The sequence below is a fragment of the Pipistrellus hanaki genome, assembly GCF_964339955.1.
Source record: "Pipistrellus hanaki genome assembly, chromosome: 6".
In the NCBI taxonomy this organism is placed as follows: Eukaryota; Metazoa; Chordata; class Mammalia; order Chiroptera; family Vespertilionidae; genus Pipistrellus; species Pipistrellus hanaki.
In genome coordinates this window covers 53654650-53670552 of record NC_140508.1, presented here as the reverse complement: position 1 = coordinate 53670552, position 15903 = coordinate 53654650, and the positions used below count along the sequence as shown (strand labels likewise).

The following is a 15903-nucleotide window of genomic DNA, read 5'->3' as shown; positions in this document are numbered from 1 at the left end:
CACGGCTGAGCCTCTCCCAATGACTCTACAGCAGCTTTGTGGCTCATATAACTTCTATCAGTTGTAAAAGAAACACAAAAACTAGATTCATTGCTGACAGCCCTACTGCACAGTCACAGGAAAAAACCTAGGCAGTAACGGTCACCTTTTCTGGATAACCTGTGCGTGACGGAGCCTGGAGGAGCCCAGTGGGGCAGGCAGGGCACAGGTGGGAGGGCTGAGGAAGCCACGCCCCGAACATTGGGAATGCCGTGTGGGTCTGCGAGCAGCAAGGCTGGTGGCCAGGAGTGGGCTCTCGAGGAGACGGGGCCGAGTCTGCTGGCAGCTCACCTCTGCACTTTGCCGTAGTCCTCGCTCAGCGGGAACAGCTGCTCCTCCACCTTGTCCCACCGCTCCAGGCAGCTCCACAGCCAGTCGGGGTTCACCACATGCAGCTGTCCGCACGCCTGGGCCTGCCGCACCTTCTCTGTGCCTACAGGAGGGGAGCAATGGCCAGGCTATTCAGGGACCCAGTACAGAGCCTAAGGCATGTACCCAGGACACGTCCACATGCACACCTAGGCCCAAGATGGGCAGACAGAGAACCAGTCCAAATAGGATTTAGCCATTATGTAATTACCAGAAAGAGGCTTCTGAAAATTCCACATGAAACAGGAGCCCTGCTAGTTCCAAGAATGACTGCAGAGGCCAGTATAGATGCATTCTACCCCACAAACTCCCTTGGTTGTCCGTGCTCCCACCTCGAGGCAGGACCTAGGAAGGCCTAGTGGCTGGCCGGCCACTTACCTGCCTTTGCAGCAATCAGGTGGGTGGCCCTGTCAGGGGCGTCAGGGTCTAACACCAGCTGGGTGAGGATCTTGGCTCCGAGGGCCGTGGCATGATAGTGCTCTCGCGTCTTTTCCACCGGGAAGTTGGTGGGGTACAGCCCACTGAATATTATGGCCACGTCCGCCAGTACTCGGCTCTTGAGCTCAGGGACGATCTTCCGTATGTCGGGTGCCTCCTGGGTCTCCCCGCGCAGATAGCGGTCGTACCTGGCGTAGTAGTCAGAGTGCACGCGGGCGAGGATCTCCTCCAGGTGGACCAGGTGGTCATCGCCATCAGAGTCCTCCTCCTCGTCGTCCTCTTCCTCCTCCACGCTCTGGTCCAGGGACTCGCCCACTGTGATACCTGACTGCTCACTGTTCTGGGACTCCGTCTCGGCCTCCTTCTTGTCGGCAGAGCCACCCGCCAGCCCACAGAAGCTGTCTCGCTCGCCCTCCTCCTGCAGATCAGGTTGGACTCCGGGCACAGGCTCTCCACAGTGATTCGGCCGTGTGGGCCTCTCCCCACCCGGGCCAGGGGCGCCACCCTGCTGCACGGCTCTCCTGGTGTCCTGCGCAGCCTTGTGCTTCTTCTGGCTCTTCTTTTCCCCACTTTCGCCATCAGAGGTGGTGGAGGACTGACCCTCCGACTCACTGCTGCTCTCACTGTCACTGGATAAGTCAAAGTCCAGGTCATTGCCTGCTGTGCCCTGAGAGAGCTGCTTCTCCACTGAGGTCCGAGCCTGCTGCTGAACACACACTGGGGGCCCCCTACCGTCCACCAAAGGGGCTCGGGCAGCAGGCGAGGCCCAGTCCCCGTTGAGTTCCCTCATGGGCTTCCCAAGGCCGTTACTCTGCTCGATTGCAGAAACTGGCCTTCCCTCCTCAGGGTCCTTAATGGACGGAGCTTGATCTGCGATGTCAGCACCTTTGGGAGGATAATTCACTGCAGGTGCACACAAAAGGAGAGGTTACTATGATTTCCAAGAAATGGGAAAATGCAGGACGTATCCGCTACACCCTGCTTCAGACAGGCCACCGAGCTGTCCACTGCAGGGGCACTGCTGGGTCCCACTTTCTCCCAGCCCAGACAGACCTCTCAGTCCTATTTTAGTGGCTGCAGTAATAATTGCATACCTCAAAACGTTTTATTTAATCCTACTCAAGTGGAAAAATGTTCAAACTGTACGATTAAGAAACAGAAACAAAATAATATCATGCCTTTTAGTATAACATAAACACAACGGCCTCTGTAATACTGAAATACAACAAGCAGCAACAAAGTGAGTCCTGAATTCAGAGCAGTCACAAGGCAGGTGAGAGGCGGAGGAGACAGTGAAGCAAATGCTAACACTTCTCTGAGGACTAGAAGGGAGTGGCCCACCTTTCTTTCTCGCCGGAGGCTCCCGGGACCCTGGGGGAGCATTGATGTCCCCTGTGCCCTGAAAGTAGACGTATTTCTTTACGGTGATCAGATTGGGGGCGAACTTCCAGACATCTTCTCGGTCATCAATAATGCAAACCATTGAGTCTCCACAAGGAAAGAGATTTCTAGAAGTAAAAATGGATCAGAACCATTAGCATGATTGACAAAAAGGAATCATCAACTAAGAGTCTTAGCCATCTTACACATAATGACTAGACCAGCAGACTAATGCGAAACAGATGCAAAGTACAGAAGGGCTTTTGTTTAGCTTGTGTTGAAATTGTTTCCAGAGAAGGTAAAAAGTTAAAATGTCAGTTTCTTCCACTGTCCCCGGTATTTCTCAAGGCAGGAGTCAGCACCCTCCTTAGAAGACCAGAGAGGAAGGAGAAAGCTCCAGTCCCAACAAAGCCTCGCGGACAAATCAGTGGCCATGTCCCAGTACAACTTCATTTACAAACATAGGCTATCTGCCTACAGGCCAGAGTCTGCCTCCACTTGTTCCCAAGTGAGGGCTTTCAGAGAGAGGGGCAGGAAGGCTCAACCTTAAAGTTCCCAAACCTTAAAGTCCCCAACCTTAAAGTTCTCAAAACTACTAGTGTGTGTGGGGTGAGCAGAAATACTAACGAGGGTCTAAAGGCCATCCCTGGGTGCAGGCATGCTCTGCTACCTCACATGGTCTCCTTAAATTTCATTTTTGTCCACACCCCTGAGATTCAGAGAGCTGGCTCACAGCACTCAATACTCAGAATGATGACTGCTACTTGCCTGTCTCCAAGATCCAGTAGAGATGCCTACCACTGTTCAGGGTCTCTACTGCTAATAAATAATAAAGGCTACACTACCCAGGAAAAACCGTTCATGTGTCCAAAATTAATATTTTTGTGAGTCCATTTTCCAGAAGAACATACGCTAGCTAAAACACCTCAGTGGCAAATGCCTTCCAGCACATTTAATTCCAGTGGGGGACTGCCGTGTCCACTGTGGAGCAGGCTCCTTAGTCACTGACACGCTCACTCGTTTTCCTTGCCCACATCAACCTGCTCACTCTGACGCTAAGGAGCAAACACACAAGGTCTGTTTCTGAAACAAGTACTTTCAGACTTTTCCTAGTGCACAATCTGCACACGAAATGTTAGATGCAGGTGGCAGACACCAGCCAGGAGGTCACTGAAGACACAGCTGTTACTGCCTTACTATCCAGTCTCGTTAGTTCTACCTGACACTGGGTAGAAAGGGGGACATTGCTCATAAAGGGAAGACGTTTCTGAGAATATCAAAGAGCCCTGTAATTGGGTGGGATGGCCCAATCGCAGAGTAATAGACAGGACAGCCGAAACCGGTTTGGCTCAGTGGATAGAGCGTTGGCCTGAGGACGGAAAGGTCCCAGGTTCAATTCCGGTCAAAGGCACGTACCTTCGTTGCAGGCATATCCCCAGTAGGGGGTGTGCAAGAGGCAGCTGATCGATGTTTTTCTCTCATCGATGTTTCTAGCTCTCTGTCCCTCTCCCTTCCTCTCGGTAAAAACTCAATAAAACATATTAAAAAGAAAAAGAAAAAAGAAATAGACACGACAAGTCAGGAAGGCTGGTGGTAACGGGAAGAGCAGAGGGGCAGATAAAAATGTGACCTAGGCTCTCCTAACACTCCCAGCATTAACAGGAAGCCAGCTCTGGAGGGATCATGAACCTGAGATGCCAACACCTTCTTTAAACTTGTGACTTGACAGACAGCCCACCTGGTACTTGGGGAAGCTCTGGGCGCTTTCCACCAACACTGTCACCTGAACTTCCTGTGTCCACCCCCTCTCCCCCCCAGCCCTGCTCTCAGCTCCTTCTCTCCACACCACCATCCTTCTGGGCTCCTGCCTCTGTCTGGACATTCAGGGAGAGGCAGGAAGTAGGGGTCTGGTTAGAAGACAATTCCAGAGACAGTGATAGAAATGCAAGAATAAACACAATTACTGCTCAATGCTCCTAATGCATCTTCACAATGGGAACCAAAAGCAAGTCTTGGGATGAACAGAGCAGGTACGTACCTGAGGTTCCCTGTTTTAGAAAATGGGTCAATACACTCGTCCCTCGACAATATTCGGTGAGAAAAAAGCTTCTTCTCAGGGTCTAAAAAGCCTTTGAAAAGAAAGCAGGATAAAGGTCATGTGTGTCTAAGATGCATGGACACTCCACTGTGCATACGGTGAAGATCTTACTGTTTCTTTAGAATCAGAGACACAGAGCATCACAGAGAATTCTATAAAGTAGTTACATTAACCTTCACATGTCCCAATCACTTATCCCAATAGCCACAGCAGCCACACGCTAAAGGCAAATACGATGAATTTTAGTTACAAGACGAATTACTTTAATATATTGTCTGATTATAATGTTTATGATTATAATGTCCTACAAGGGCACTAAATGTACACAGGAGAAGAAAAATTCATTTTTCCAGCAACAACAAAGGACCAAGACCAACCAATAAAGAGAATTTCAAGGTGCTGAATCTGACCATCGACATCTAATACCGAGCTGTAACCATGTCACATTGGAGGTACTAGGTCCACCTGCCGTCAGTGGGGCTGGATCCCGGCCGTCCCCAGGGAGGTAAAGCCCACACCCTACACTGCCCCCAGCCGTGGCCACTGTGGGCAGTGCTGCATGACCCAAGGGCTGCTGCCTCCATTCACTGAGCTCAGCCAGCTCAGCCTAACGCTTGCACCAAGACAACAGGTTAGTGCTGAACGGCCATTGCGTGCTCCTAGTAAGATCGCCCGTCTGCACCTCAAATGTTAAGTGCAAATAGACATAAGCAATGTGGCCCCACAAGTGTTTCCAAACCAATTAGTAAAACATTTTAAGTTCACTTATATATAAGACTAGAGGCCCGGTGGACGAAATTCGTGCAAGCGTAGGCCTTCTTTCCCCTGGCTGCCAGCATCGGCTTCCCTCTGGCACTCAGGACCTGGCTTACCTCACAGCCTTGGCTTAATCCAGAAGGACGTTGGGGCTAACTAGCATAATACGCTTTTATTATTATAGATGTTTATTTTTCCAGCTATCTGTGGTCCCGACCGACTCCCAAACTGGCCCATGACAGCAGCCAGTCCATCTAGACGCAGGTGGGGAGGGGCTGCCCAGGAGAGCAGTGGCTGAGCTTTAGAGACTTAACGCTCCCTGGCCACCCCAACCACCAGCTCCCAGGGAGGTTGACAGGGAGCTTCCTTCACCTTCAAGAAAGATGTCGGGCCTGGCCGCGGTGGCTCAGTGACTGAGCATCAACCTGTGAGCCACGAGGTCATGGTTCGATTCTTGGTTGGGGCACATGCCAAGGTTGTGGGCTCTATCCCCATGTAGGAGGCATGTAGGAGGCAGCCGATTAATGATTTTCTCTCATCAATGTTTTTATTTCTCCTCCCTTCCCGTCTCTGAAATAAATAAATAAATAAATAAAGACCATGGCGGACAGTAAGAAATAATCCAGTCTCAGTGTTCAGGCGCACCACACACAGCTCAGCCGGAGTCGCATGCTCACCTGCGATTGTGTGTGCATATAGCCGGCTGCCGAAGGTGAAGACGTGCAACTCGTACAGCCGGGCGACCTTCTCCAGGAACTCCCTGCAGTGCGGGCGCAGGCGGGTGTGCAGCATCGGCTCACCCCGGCCCAGCTGGAAGTGTAGGATGCCCTGCGGAGAGCGAACGCCCAGTCAGCAGAGGACCCAAGGGCATGGGCTCCACCGTCAGGACAGGGGTCCAGGTATCATGTCAACTTACCTGGCACACACCATTTCCTTACACATGCTCCACAGGAGTGCGCTCAGCCCCCTATGCTGTGGCCACCCACATAGCAACTACCGATGACAACATATAACTGCCTACAAAACCACTGCAAGTACCTACAGTAACACCTATGGCAATGAGGGCAACTATCCTATATATTCCTATACAATAAGACTAATATGCAAATAGACTGAATGGTGAAACAACCAAACCACCATGATGTGTGCTGACCACTAGGGGGCGTGTGTGGAATATAGTGGGTGTTGGCTGTAGCAGGATGGTGGAGCAGGTGAGTGGGGTGCCAGACAAAGGCAGGGCACCAGTCGCTGTCATCAGGGCAAGCCTCTGGTGGTTAATGAAAATTCTTTGTCCTGTGTGCCGTGGTCCTGCCCAGCGTTTGCACCTGCTGCTGGCGCCAGCCCTGCAGGCACCCACTTCCAGCGCCAGCCAAATCTGCACCTGAAGCCAGCGCCCAGGACACTGCTCGCACCCACTGCCAGTACTGGTCCTGGTCCTGATCACTCAGCGCCATCAGCGGGTGTGAGCGGCGGCTGCTGGCCTTGATCACCCCTGAGGACTTTTCTACCTCCCCCTGCTTCTGAGGGGTGATTGGGGCAGGAGCTGCCGCTCACACCCATTGATGGTGCCGGCCCCAATCACTCCACACTGTCAGAGGGTGCGAGCAGGGCCAGTGCTGCTGGGGGCTGTGGTGGGAGGGGCCGGGCGGCGGTGGGGAGGACGGGTTGAGACCTGCCCCCGTGCCCACCACAGCCTTATGGCCCATAGTTCAAGGTGCATGAATTCATGCACTGGGCCCCTAGTCTGTTATAAGTACAGAGACTACCTGTGACAAACACTCACAGGAAACAGCTATCTCAACTAAGACAACCACCCATTCCCTGCAGTGTCACTGAAGGGCTGCAAGGACACCAGCAAACCCTCACACATCCTGACTACTGTGCCCACTCTTGTTAATGATGAATAAAGCAAAGCAATGTCACTCATGTGCTTTGTTCCTTCAAACACTGACATTTGTCAAATAGCAGAACCACAGTCAGCTTACAGCAGGTTCCCAGTAATCTGCTAACAGTGTCTACCCCAGTTATCAATGAAAGCAAGCCACGGGTTCCCACATAAGCTAGTCTACCTTGCAGACTATTTTAAGACATAGCTTTATTAACTTATAGACACATCACAGAAGCTGAAACAGCATTCTAAATCACCTCAGCAGACGGTAAAATTAGTAATACCAACATGCTTATACAGGATTAATAGGCAAATAGGCTCCCTCTCCTCAGGAAGTAAACTCTGATCTTTTAAATCCTATTTATCACCAATTTTCTCAGTAAAAATGCTCTAAACAACAACTACAAAGGAAAAGTAACCAATCTTAGGCTTAGTTAACTTTTCCCAGTTCTAAGTCAGTCAAAGCCCTCGTGATCAGGCTGTTAGAAGACTATGAATGAAACCTTGTAAACAACTTCCACTCCACCCAACAGTTAATAGTCCATGAACTGCAATAAGCATCCTGAAAGGCACATGTTAAGAAGTCAATATGTCTGAAGTTGTCAGCAGCGTCCCGGGTCAGCAGCAGCATGTGAGGGGGCTCTGGGTGGCCGGCAAAGCCCTGTCATCACCCTGTTACTGAGCCCAGCAGAGGGATGGGCCCATGGGCAGGGTGTGGCAGCACTGAAGCCCTAGCAGTACACAGACGACCATGCAGATGCTGACATTTGCTTTCTGGACCACATTAGCTGAGAAACTGGCATGTTACAACTAGTTCAACTAACTTATAAATGCCCGACTTCAAAGGCACAATAAACCCGTGTCCCAGCCTGGCCTCTCTGTTAAGGACACCTTCCCACAGTGCTGTCCTAACCAGACTGCTGAGCTCTGTGGACATGAAGATCTGAGCATTAACAGTGGGCTACTGAGCAACAAATAAGTGAAAGATAACGATATTGGTGATGCTGGTGACAGTAGAAGCTGACACCTGCCTGGGGACAGTCGCCTGCAACAGCCTTCTGAAAGGTCCAGAAATTCAACTTCTTGGCTCCACAACTTCTGAGCACAAAGTTGAAGTAGCATTCCGTCCTTGACCCATTCTCTGTATTTCGCTGGAGAATTCATGCAGGGAGACATCCGGCCTCATCTACAGCCCGGGTCACCTGCACTGCCCCCCACTGCAGACATTCCTGAAGAGCGCACAAACCTGCTCCTCTCCCCCAATACCGCCCCCTTTGCTGTCCACTCTGCCTGCCCCTGGGCCTTCCAGGCCTGCATTCACGCTGCTGAGGACCGTGTGGGGGACCTGCCTGCGGCACAGGCCCTGGAGGAGCCCTGAGGGCCGCGGCACTCACTTTGTTTGACATCTGCTGGCACTGCTGCTCGGTGGTGTGGATCAGGGTCTGGTCCAAGTCGACCATGAGCACCAGCTTCCTGTTCCGATGCAGTCGCTGCTGGTCTTCCCTCCCTAGCTGCTCGGCTTGCTGAAGTTAAAACGAAAAAGGAAAAATGACAATGCAAGTACATCTGGATCCAAAATACAATTCAATTTCATTAAGAAAAGCAGGTGGAAGCTGAGCATTTTCTTCACTGCCCTCTGTACTGCCTGCCAGCGGACCCACTGCTGTTCAGACCACGTGGGGCCACAGGGCTCCTCCCCTGCTGCCTGGAGCCTGCAGTGTGTACCACACCCCGCAAGGCACTCTGACTTGTGATCCTAATTCTGACATTTCACGAAAGGTGTAAACCAATGATAAAGGAGGTAAAAGGAAGTGATGGTTCCTATAAAAATTTAGTTGGATGCTGTGGAGCAACTCAACACCGTGAACTGCAGAAGGAATGGGGAGAGTTGGACGGGAGGCAGGGACACGGGGTGCAGCAGCAGGCATGTGGATGCATCTCAGGTGCTTGCCGCTCGGCGCTGGGCTTCACCTTGGAAGAGGCCCAGGCGGGTCATGGAGAAGGCGTGGCCCAGATTTTGCCCTCACGGGCCAGCAGGGAAACTGCTCTTGGAAGGGACTGGTCCTACCTCACTCAGCCAATGATGTGGGCCCGTGACAGACCCTGGGGCCTGCATCACTACCACTTCTCACTGTAACTCAGTTATACTGTCAACAAACGCTGGCTCCATCAGGTTGCACAGAATTCTAGCCTCTGTTCCTGAAGGGATTGAAGCCAATGGTGGTTCCATGGTGGCAGGAAACGGCGGACACTCTTCTCTTTAATCCTCCAGCTCCCGAGTTCTCTCTTTCCCCCCTACTGCCCCCCATACGTATTTACATTTGTTTAAAATCCAATAATTCAGAAAAACTTGAATCATGTACCTGGTATTTTGTCTTTTTCATAAAAAACAAAGTAGGTATCATTTAAAAGCACAAATCTAAAAAAAACACACCAAACACCTGTAACAATGTATCATCTACTCACACAGATGCAGAACTCTGAAAATGCTTTATATCTGAGTTTTTATACAACCCCAATAGGCCTGTTCCTGTGCTCTGTCCTGGCGATGCTCTCTCAGCCAGTTATACCATAGAAACATGAGGTGTCAGGTGTGCTTGGAATGCATGAAAGAAACAGATATGGTAAAACTCCGAACTTCCTGTCTGCGCAGACACCTTCAATCCCTGGGCAGCTGGGCCTGCTGGTACCTAAATGCACAGGGGCCCCCCTAGGAGCTCTGAGGCCTCTTCGGGGTCCCTGCACCCCTGTCTGCTCTACGAGCACTGCCGATGCTCTCGACTCTACCCAGGTCACCTCTTGCACGGCCACCTGTCCTGGCGGCAGCTGCTCATGGACTCTAACCCTGGCCCTCAGCTGGTCGCAGCCTGTGTTCACATGTCTAATCCCTCCAGCCCAGACCTGGCTCCAGGGACCGGAGCCAAAGCCCCAGAGAGCAGGGAGCCAGGTGTGGAATCACTTGGGAAAGAGACAAGAGCAGCCCCCATACTCGTCGTCCTCCCAGAGGTCACGTCAGAGATAAGTGATCAAAGCCCTGCACGCCCTCCGGCTGCCCTCTCCCCGCTCTGGAACCCACGGGCGGCACTCACCTCGGAGCTCACCATCAGCTCCGGGACGCTGTGCACCATAGACACGGTGGCTGTGGACAGTGGCATCTGCTGCCTCCCGTTCTTGCTCTGCAGCCTGCGGAAGCGAGAGAGATGTAAGGTGGCTGCCTTCGGCTGCAGACCAATGCGGTGAGCGCCCTCATTTCCACTGTGGTCGACGTGCTGCTGGCAACTACAGAACGTTGTCCACTTAAAACACAGAGGAGACTGGCCAAACGCTTACGTTCCAGTCCCTCACAGAACTCTGCCGAAAACACGCTGATGTCACCCTGACGCCGGCACTCCATGAGGAAACAGCCAGGCGCGGCACCCCCTACACACACCGTAGGATCAGAAACACATCTCTGCGGGCGACCGGGCGAGCTGACCTTAGAGCAGCCAGGTTCCCAGCCCCTCCCCGTGCCCTCCACCCTTCGCCTCTGTACCCACGGTCCCCCTTCCAACATGAAAGGTACTATGCTCACGCCGGGCCAGTACTTACTGAGTCAGGTCTTGGCCACACTCGGCGCACAAACCCTTCATGACGACTGGGTGGCTGCATCCTTCGACTCGCACCAGAACCGCTCTAGAAATGGGGGGGCGAAAAGCAGGAATCAGGAAGGGAGACACTGGACGCTGGTTTCTCACTACTCTCCCTGAGTGGGGGGAAGACCTGGCTGCTGCACCCCTCGAGGGGACTCCTGTGCTCTGGCTGTAAAATGGAGGACGGATGTCTCACCTGGCTCCACTCACCTAAAACACAACCAACCTCATAGAACAGGTGCAGGGACTGAAACTGTCCTGTCAGGAGAGGGAACTATCTCAAACACTCTTACATTTATGATAAACAATCACCAAAAACTGAAACTTTGTTAATACAACAAGGAACAATAATACCAACGATAAGTGGCTGCCTCCCCCGTGTTCCCAGTGCAGAGAGAGGCTGCGATGCATCTGCACTTCTGATAAGACTATTGCAATAGTTCCAGTTTCTACACAGAGATTACTATTTTCTTTACATGGGTGGGGCCCAGGGCGAGGGCCTCGCTGTCCCCTGTCTGCAGCCTCTAACCCCAGCACTAATTTGTCCCTATCACCTTATTCCTCTCTCTGGAGCATGCTCTCTCCTGCTATTAATGCCATCTAAATCTCTAGCCAAAAATCTGCTTGTTTCCTATCTTAAACAAACAAAAAGAGGAACAGACCAGCCGCTGCACTGGACCCCACACAGCTCCTCACAGCTACCTTCCCAGAAGCCTTTGCACCTGTCCTCAGCTTACTGTCCACCCACCCTGCATTCCTCATCTCTCACCAATGGTCTTCTGCCTCTGCTCTCCAGAACTGGGGCACTGACAAGCCACCCCCACTCTCGCCCCTCCCATTCATGTGGCTCCTTAGCACCCCACCCATACCCAAACCCCACCCCCACGTGGGCACCCCTTCTTTCGGTTATCCAGGCTCAGTGACCCTCACAGGAGCACCAGCACCCTCTTCTCCAATCCCACCCGTCCCTCTGGGTCAGCCCTCAGAGGACACTTGCCCAGTTGCCACAATAAGGTCACACCCACTTTCCCAGACCCCCTTCAGTGCTAATTCAGGTTCCGTTCCCACTGGGCCCTCCATCACCTGAGAACATGTAGCAGAGTTGGCAAAGGGACTGGAGGCCATTCCCAAAAGTCAGAGGTGCATTTTGATCCCTGGCTAATGGGTCCTTTGCAGCAAGCTTGTGGGGCCCTGGAACCTGCTATTTGCCCCTGGGAACACTGGAGGCAGGTTTTGTGAGAAACTGAGCAAACGGGTTCGTTCACTGTCTACAAGGTTTAAAAGTGCCGATGCTGCTTCCGTTTACTACAGTTCTGCGGTCCTGCTACCCCGTGAGAACACGTGGCCACACACCCCAGTGAGGAAGAGCACTGAGTCTGCTTTTATTCTTCTTCTTTTTAAAAAAATATATTTTATTGATATTTTTTACAGAGAGGAAGGGAGAGAGATAGAGAGCTAGAAACGTCGATGAGAGAGAAACATCGACCAGCTGCCTCTTGCACACCCTCCACCGGGGATGTGCCCGCAACCAATGTACATGCCCTTGACCGGAATCGAACCCGGGACCTTTCAGTCCGCAGACCGATGCTCTACCATTGAGTCAAACCAGTTTCGGCGAGTCTGCTTTTATTCTCTTCCTACTTTTAAACTAAAACTTAGCAATTGCCCCTAATAACATTAACCCAAAGATATACTTGGTGTGTCTCTAGTTCAACCAATAAACAGGTCGAAATGTTTTACAAGGTGTAGTTACCAGTCTGTAGCCTGCCTTTTCATTTTCTTGACTGTTTTTTGAAGACGAATTCTTAGTTTTGATAAAGTCTAATTTATCTGTATATTTATTAAGAAGACTATCTTGCCCAGGATCACTAAGATTGGATGGGAACCCAGAGCAGGACCATTAACTTACAGACCAGTGGTTTTCAACTTTTTTCCTCTCATGGCACACATCAGCTAATTACTAAAATTCTGTGGCACACCAAAAAATACCAGACCGCTGTCAGTGGTTGCTGTCATTTTTTTTTGACAATCTAAGGGAAAAGAGGTCAGTGCCTCTGACTAAACAGTCAGGTATTGCATGTTTTAAAAATTCTTGGGGCACACCAGTTGAAAATCGCTGCTACAGGATTGACTCTAAGGTAGAAGGAAGCTTCTAGTACAGACCCGGAGAGAACGTCCGGGTCTTAACAGATGATGAGGAAGCAGGTGAGAGGCTTGAGGCTCCCGAGGTCAGAGTAGGAAGAGCACAGAGCGGTGGCTTTGAGACCAGAGGGTCCAGCTGAAGGCACTAGGCACAGAGTAGGCAGGTAGACAAGCCCCATGGCTCGAGAGCAGGTGCTACTTGCCAAGGGAGCTGGCAGAACACAAAGACAGCGCCCCACGCCCCAGAGCAAACCTGCCTACTGAAGACTGACTGGACCCAGGGAACTGAAGGAGAGAAACAGGAGGGAGACAGAAGCAAGAACAGGAGGTTCTCCTGGGAACCAGCAAGTGAGGGACAGGGGCCATTGGCAGAGGGCACAGGGGAATGCAAGCCAGGAAGTGGACGGGGCCAGGGTGTCACCACCAACAGGAAGCAGACAACAGCGGGCCTTTGGGGAGCCCAATGACTAAGGATGGGTGGAGAAAAGAATGATAATTAAAAAGAAATCAGTGTCACAGAGGCTGCACAGCCAGGCCCATGACAGACATCAGGGAGGTACCATCTCAGAGAAAGAGTGTCAATGTTAAATGGCCCTAAGAGGAACCAGATGAAGTTAAAATACATGTCTGGACGAGGGAGATGTTCTTATCTTGACTGAGTGGTTGTTTCCAAGACTCACCAAACTGCACCCAAACACGTGTGCTGTACTTGCTGGTCACAAATACACAAATCTAGGCCACTAGATATATCGATAGAGTTGTCGGTGTCCTTTCAGAAAGGCCCTCCGGCAGACCACAGCAGGACAGAGAGAAGGGCCAGACTGCTCCCAAAGGACTCACGCCGGCAGTCCCCTCCCATCTTTCCCCCACACCTAGACGGCCCTGTCCCCTAGCCAGCTTCTAACCTGTCCCCTTATGACCAAGGGAAGCCCACACAAAAGCCTCTTTCCTGTCCCCCTGCGGACCCCTGGGGCCTCTCCATACCCTCCACAGCCTGTGACTCAATGACGTGCCCGGCTAATGACGTGCCCCCAAGCACAGCTATAGGTCCCCTTGGCACAGGACTCACTCCACCTGGACAATCCCTGCCTCACCCTTCTGTGTGAACAGCCCCGGCCACATGCCCCCACACCCATAGCTGCACAGAGGACAGAACGTCACGGAGAACGGCTCTTCACGGGCCTTGAGCTTACCCTCCATCATGCACAGGCTGGTAGGTTTATAGGCTCACTAGGCCCCAAGAGATCAGGTAAGATGACTTCAAAGTAGCGATGACAGCAGGAAACAGTTTGTCAAACAGACAACAGCGAGCCCCTCCCTCTAAGGAAGCCAGGCAGCTGACTTCAGTGGAGGGTGCCATCCTGAGGCAACATCCATTCCCCGCCCCCTCCCACCTGCATTCAGGTGGCAGGCATAGGCATCAGAGCTGAAGGAGTGAGGAGAGTGGACGCAGGCTGAGATTCCCCGGGATGGGATAAAGGATGGCTGTATCCCATCCTGTCCTCATTAGCTTCCGGGAAGGGGCACAGACCAAAAGCTGAGGGTCAGTGCAGCCCCAGGGGGAGGGGAGGAGACCAGAGTGAGCAGCACCACCAGAGAAAGGCAGGAGTGGATAGAAAGCTGACTGAGGGGCGGGGGGGGGGGGGGGGGGGGGGGGGGGAGAGGAGAGGGGTGCACTGTGGTCCCAGAGGGAAGCTGTACACTAACCACTCCAGCAGGAGGCGGGAATGTTCACCTGCCCCCTTTCTGTTCTTGACAATGAAAACTATCAAGAGTCATGTGCACACACACCTGTGTCCACTTCAACCTGATCTCAAGACCACACAAACTATGCACTGACAGGTTTACGCACCTCAACAGAAACCAGTTCCCTAAGAAGGTTAAAACTAAGGACCCGCTGCTGAGCCAATCCTGGGAGGGCGCCCAGCTGCACCTCCTTCCCGAACTATGATGCAGGACCGCACCAGGTTTTACAACCGCGTTCAGCAAAGTTTATGAGGATCTGAAGTGCACACCCCCGGGAGTTTATAGCGCGATGACAAGCGTGGAGCACGCTGATTCGTTCCATACTCACTGTCGCCCCAGTTTTCCTAACTTACAAATTGAGCGTCTTAGGTACAGGCACCTATTGCAGAAGAGGGAACACAACCGAGTTCTAAAGAAAAACCACACATAGTGGCTTACCCTGCAAAGTTCTCCCCAAGTTCAGCCCCCTAGACCTTCTCCTGCCTAGTGCCCTGGCCCCTCTCCCAACCCGAGACACTCGCTCTCATCCCGCCTCACTCACCCGGGAGCCACCACCTGGCCCGGCTGGGCGCACAGCTCCCGCACCACGCCGGCGCGCTCCGACCTCAGCCTGCGCTCGGCGCGCACGCAGCCCCCGGAGCCGGCGCGGACAGGGGGGAGCCCGGCGGGCGGCGCGGAGGCGGCGGCGGCCTCGAACACAGCCAACACCGAGCCGATGCGCACGGTCTCGCCCGCCGCCACCCTCCACTCGAGCAGGCGTAGCGGACCGGGACCCGGGCAGCGCACCTCCGCCACGGTCGCCGGCGGGGTGCCTTCGGCGGGAACGCGGTCGGCGGGAGGAGCCTCCATCGCGGCCAACAAGTTCGCTGCGGAGATGCGGCGGGAGGGCGCTCAGGGCCCGGCGCCCATCGCGGACCGGCGGGCGGGCGACCCTGGCCCAGGCGGCGGCGGTGGCTGCGCTGCGATTCCCACTCTTGCACCGGCTTCCACCCGCCGCCCAGGTCCGCGCCGACTTCCGGGACAGCGTGTGGCGTCACACTACGCCACGTGCGTGCGGCAGGGGGCCCGCGTGTAAACACTAGCCCACGCGGGGCCCGAGAGGCGCTGCACCAGCAACAGGTGCCGAGATGTTCCGAGTCCAAAGCCGTGGAGCTGGGCGCGGCGGGAGCAGTGCTGCTACGTCCGATTTACTATGTAAACACCGGTCCCAGCATGCAGCGCGCGCCGCTGTCCCACAGGTCCCTTTAGAGGCACTTGAGGGTCTTTAAACCGCGAGTCCCAGAATGCACCGCGCGCTGCCTTACCGCGGATCCCCATCAGGCGTTGCGAGTTCCGGCACGCAATGCGGGACGCCGTCCAAATGTTCGTTCGCGCTAAGGCGGGCGTCCTATGAACTTCAAGTCCCGGCATCCCACGCG

The 15903-nt window shown here is 53.3% G+C and overlaps 1 protein-coding gene across 3 annotated transcripts in view; it reads right to left on the bottom strand.

Moving 5' to 3' along the window:
* Positions 1–15694, bottom strand: part of CTDP1 (CTD phosphatase subunit 1) — a 32960-nt gene extending 17266 nt beyond the window's left edge. Inside the window, exons 1-9 of one of the 3 annotated variants that reach the window (XR_014795401.1) lie at positions 15027–15507; positions 10557–10640; positions 10058–10151; positions 8363–8491; positions 5758–5908; positions 4265–4355; positions 2188–2354; positions 787–1749; positions 331–472 (exon numbers count right to left, since the gene is read on the bottom strand). Coding sequence is in view for 2 of the 3 variants with exons in the window: in XM_084888536.1 (XP_084744662.1) it covers positions 331–472; positions 787–1749; positions 2188–2354; positions 4265–4355; positions 5758–5908; positions 8363–8491; positions 10058–10151; positions 10557–10640; positions 15027–15334 (2129 nt within the window). In the remaining variant the exon portion in view is untranslated. Of the gene's footprint in view, positions 1–330; positions 473–786; positions 1750–2187; positions 2355–4264; positions 4356–5757; positions 5909–8362; positions 8492–10057; positions 10152–10556; positions 10641–15026 lie in introns of all 3 variants that reach the window. The other 2 variants (XM_084888536.1, XM_084888537.1) reach the window with 2 other exon arrangements.
* Positions 15695–15903: the final 209 nt, after the last annotated feature.